General features: G+C 53.7%; 1 protein-coding gene across 2 annotated transcripts; it reads left to right on the forward strand.

The window, feature by feature from the left end:
• The first annotated feature begins 498 nt into the window (after positions 1–498).
• Positions 499–4,130, forward strand: Liat1 (ligand of ATE1). Of its 2 annotated transcripts, none has more exons than XM_055620257.1 (2): positions 499–853; positions 3,557–4,130. In XM_055620257.1, exons 1-2 carry the CDS (start codon positions 628–630, stop codon positions 4,036–4,038), a joined length of 708 nt encoding a protein of 235 aa, XP_055476232.1. In that variant the 5' UTR covers positions 499–627; the 3' UTR covers positions 4,039–4,130. The 2 variants fall into 2 exon arrangements, with proteins under 2 accessions (XP_055476232.1, XP_055476233.1); XM_055620258.1 differs by having other exon boundaries at positions 3,560–4,130.
• The last annotated feature ends 274 nt before the right edge of the window (positions 4,131–4,404 follow it).

Below are 4,404 nucleotides of genomic sequence, written 5' to 3' on the forward strand. Positions count from 1 at the left end.
TCCCCAGGCCATGAGTACAGTCTTGATAAAAATTGTCATGGAGCGGGTGGTCATGGCGCACGCCTTTGATGCCAGCGCTCTGGGAGGCAGAGGCAAGAAGATCTCTGAGTTTGAGGCCAGCCTGGTCTATAGAGAGAGCCCAGGGCAGCCAAGGCTACACAGAGAATCCCTGTCTCGAAAAACAAAACAAAACAAAGAATTATTATAGGAGTAGGTGTGGGGTGCTCAGATGTAGGTCAGCAGGAGAGGGTAGAAGAGAACAGAATTCAAGTTCAGCTAGCTGGAAGTATATGACAGCCTGTCTCAAACAAAACAAAACAAAACAAAACAAAACAAAACAAAACAAAACAGACATCATTTTAGCCGACCCAGAAGTGGATGAGATATGTTATTGTCAGCCCAAGCGTTAACAATCTATCCTGCTTTGCCTTGTGCAACTTGACGCACCAGGTTTCAAAGAGAACAAAACACGCATGCGTGCAGCGGGAGCCACAGGCGGGTCCCCCAGCGGCAACTTCTTGGCTGCGCTCACGGCGTGGCGCGGTCGCCATGGAGACGCGTGGTCCTGGCGGGCAGTGAGCGCCTGGAGCCCGCCCGGTGCGGGTCCTCGGCTGTTCCAGTCGCAGGATGCGGTCCCGCGGGCGGATGGCCGGCCGTGGTGGGGCCGGGGCGGCGGAGTATGGCGAGGAGGGCGAGGACGAGGAGGAGGAGGAGGAGGCTCGGGAAGGCGGCGCGGAGGGCTCCCCCGGGTCCAAGCTGCCTCCCATCGTGGGCAACGCCTCCGAGCTGGCCAAACGGAAGGTGAAGAAGAAAAAGAAGAAGAAAAAGACCAAAGGGTCCGGCAAGGGCGACGGTAAGAGGCTGCTTCGGCTCTCGGACCTGAGATTCCTCCCACAGACGCCCCTCTAACCCGGAGGCCAGCTCAGGCCAGAAATAGACACCACACCCAGATACTGGCGTTGGACCCCACGCAGGGCGCTTTAGGGCAGCCCAGAGCTGCCCAGCCTACCCATAAGTCCACGTGATCACCAGCACAGAGACACTTAAGTGCCGCGAAGTCTCCCAGCTTTAGCTTCCCAGTATATCCAAAGACACCACGCCCTCCTCTAAGAACCCTCCACCCCATAGAGACCCCACAGACACCCACCCCAAGAGCTCCGGCCCTTCAGAGACGGCGCTTTTTACGCCCACCTCCTCTCAGCTTCCTACCCCCTCAGCCAAAACCCACCTTTCCTCACAGACCTTTGGAGGTTTGGAGTCACAGAGACTAGCCCAGACGGGAAGATAGCAGTTGATACTCACTCCCGCACACGAACAGACTCCAACCTTTCCCCCTGGTTCCCACCCCACCCCTTTGCCCTTTAAAGGGTCCATGCAGGGTAGGAACCAGCTCCGCGTAAACGCACACAGAGTGCCCTCTGCATGGCCTCCACCGAGGGGCAGCCCCTGCCTCACCCTCCTGTCACCGCCTACCCGGCACCCCTCACACCGCCTTCCTAGAGCAATATGACACTAAGAGCTAAAGTGTGGCGGCTTCGTCATGCACGCACACGTGGTCGACACAGGTGTGGGTTCTGCTTGACACTTGCATAGACGCCAACAGAAATTGCACCCCTACCTACATACTAGACACATGCGTAGGCACACCTCTGTGTCATGCCCACACAGGTACTCTAGAGACTCAGGTGCAGGAGCCACACCCTCACATGCCCACAGGCCTTCTAGATCCCCGTGTGCAGAGATGCCCTCCAAACATTGCACACCCGAAGGTCGCCCAGGCACTTACACTCACAGACGCCCACAACATCACACCTGAGACATGCTCTAGGCCGGCTCACCCAGACCTTCATCTGCACACCTAAACACACGCACAGCACCATCCAGGAATCCAGACCCCCTGCCTGTCCCTAAGCTCAGAGCCTCCAGGTGTCCTAGCAAACACACTGAGCCCACTCTGAAGAAGAACGACCCTGCTCGTGGGTGCTGTGACCCCAGTGTCGCCTGTGTGGCTTTGGCCGCTGGCAGAGAGGCCCTGACCTCTGAATGGCTAGTCCTGGGCTCAGGTGTGGGGCATTGGCTCTTTGCGCAGAGCGGGCACTGAAAGGAGCAGCAGTCTTCCCACGGTGTTGTGGTTTGAGTAGGGAGCAATTACTTCTTCAGGTGGGACGGCACTAAAATGGAGCCCTCTGGGTGTCAGCAACACGCAGAGGCTTGTTTTGTCTTTTTGATGCGACTTTTGGCTGTAGGCGTTACAGTGTTGTGTACCCCAGATGGGCAGCAGGGGACACCACGTCATTTTCAGAGACTAGGAAGGTAAGGAGATGTCAAGGATGAACATTTATTTATTTACTATTTTTGCCTTTATCCTTTCTCTGCTTGTCTTTCTTGAGATGTTTCTAAAGTAAAACAAAGCTTGGAAGAGGAGCTGACAAAGAATCACTGTTTATAGCATTTTACAAGAAATTCTGCAGTGCTATTAATGTGAAGAAAAAACGGGAGGGAGGAGCGGGAGGAAGAGGAGAAGGTGAAGGGGGAAAGGAGAGTGAAAAGCACAAAGGCTTGTTCCTGGGCTAGGTCTGCAGTTGGTAGGATGTTTGCACTCACGAAGGCCTGGGTTCCACCCCAAGCACAGCACAGCCCAGAGGTGGTGGTGTGTGCTTGCAGTTCAATCAGTGGAAGCTGGGCAGGAGGGCCAGAAGTTCAAGCTCATCCCAGGCTATACATAGAGCCTGAAGCCTGGGATATATGAGGTTCATCTCAGAAAAACAAACAAAACGGGTAGAGAGAGAAAAGAAAAGAAAAGAAAAAAGAGGGGCTGGAGGGATGGCTTGACCTTTAAGAATACTTGTTCTTGCAGAGGACCCAGGTTCAGTTCCCAGCACACACATGTTGGCTCACAACCATCTGTAACTCCAGTTCCAGGAGATCTGATACCCTCTTCTGACGTCCTTGGGCACCAGGAATGCACGTGGTATATGAACATATGTTCAAGCAAAACACACACACACACACACAATAAACAAATCTTTTAAAACATTTTAAAGATAAAAAAGCATTTCCTGGTGTATAAAATAAATGAATCTTTAAAAAACATTTTAAAGAAAAAAGAAGAGTATTTTCAGATTCCATTGTTTGATGTAGGAAGCTCCCTGCTCTGTCTCTTTTGTCAGCCATACAGCATCTAGATGGGTATGGAGCCACATGCCTGGAAAGTATTTGGTGAGCCTCATAGTGAGGTTAAGCTGAGGGAAGGTAGAAAGAACAGGATGCTAGGACTCAGGCTGGCCTTCCCACCTGGCCTCAGGAGCCTCTGGGTTCCTGGGCTGGGGTGCAACTTTAATGGCAGAGCTTGTGTTTGGTATGTGCAAGGCTTGGGTTAAGTCCACAGCACCACGAAAAGAAAAAGGTGCCTCTTGCACCGACATACCTTGAGCAGAGCGTCCTGGCAGAGAGGATGCCGCCTTCTGAACCCTGGGCAAAGGCAGGCCTGATCCCTTAGGTCGCTGGTGATCTGGCATCCTATCAGGCACAAATCGTTGTCTCCTCGTCTGCTCAGCAGATAAACATCACAGTCGAGGCCGGAAGAGTCAGCCACTTTCTTCATCTTTCCATGACATCTTAAATCCCCAGAAAGACCATGGTTCGAGGGCAGAGCCCAGAGACAAAGAAGATAACAGGCACAGCCTTTCCTATTCGTGCAGTGTCAGTCGCCCCGCCCTAAGCGAAACAGAAGAGAGCCTTTCGAACCAGATCAACGAGAGCCTGCGCTGGGATGGCGTTCTCACCGACCCCGAGGCAGAAAAAGAAAGGATCCGTGTCTACAAGCTGAACCGGAGGAAGCGCTACCGGCTGGTGGCCCTCAAGGGCTTCCATTCGGATTCCTGCATGGAGGAGAGCCTGGAGAACCTGCCCTACCTCTCAGACAAAGACTGCCGCCCCAGCAGCAAGGAGCCCTGCTCCAAGGGCGACCATGCGCATAGCTGCTTTGAGGCAGCAAAGCTCCTGCACCCCGAGTTAGACACCACGGCAGCAGAGTGACAACTGTCCGCCCCGCCACCCAGTCCCTCCTTGCCACACATTTATACGTTTAAAAAGAATCATAATAAAGAGAAGTCAGACCGGAACCCAAAGGAAGCCGATGCTTGCGGTGTGGGGTTGGCGCCTGGGTACCGAGGAGTTACTTTCCTTATTAAGAAAGGTGCCCTTGGGACCGAAGTGATGGTTCAGAGGTTAGGAGCATGCGCTGCTTGTCCAGAGGACCTGGGTTCTACTCCCAGCAACCGAGCTAGGTTGCTCACAGCCATCAGGGACAACAGCTCCCCCTGATGCTTCTGGCCTCTATGTGTGCGCGCGCCACACACACACACACACACACACACACACACACACACACACACACACACA

Source organism: Psammomys obesus, unplaced genomic scaffold, assembly GCF_907164565.1.
Source record: "Psammomys obesus unplaced genomic scaffold, mPsaObe1.curated_primary_1811, whole genome shotgun sequence".
Lineage (NCBI taxonomy): Eukaryota > Metazoa > Chordata > Mammalia > Rodentia > Muridae > Psammomys > Psammomys obesus.

Coding starts and splice junctions, on each gene's coding strand:
- Liat1 (XM_055620257.1), top strand. CDS start 628: ATGCGGTCCCGCGGGCGGATGGCCGGCCGTGGTGGGGCCGGGGCGGCG. Junction 854..3,556: donor AGGGTCCGGCAAGGGCGACG/GTAAGAGGCTGC, acceptor TCGTCTGCTCAG/CAGATAAACATCACAGTCGA.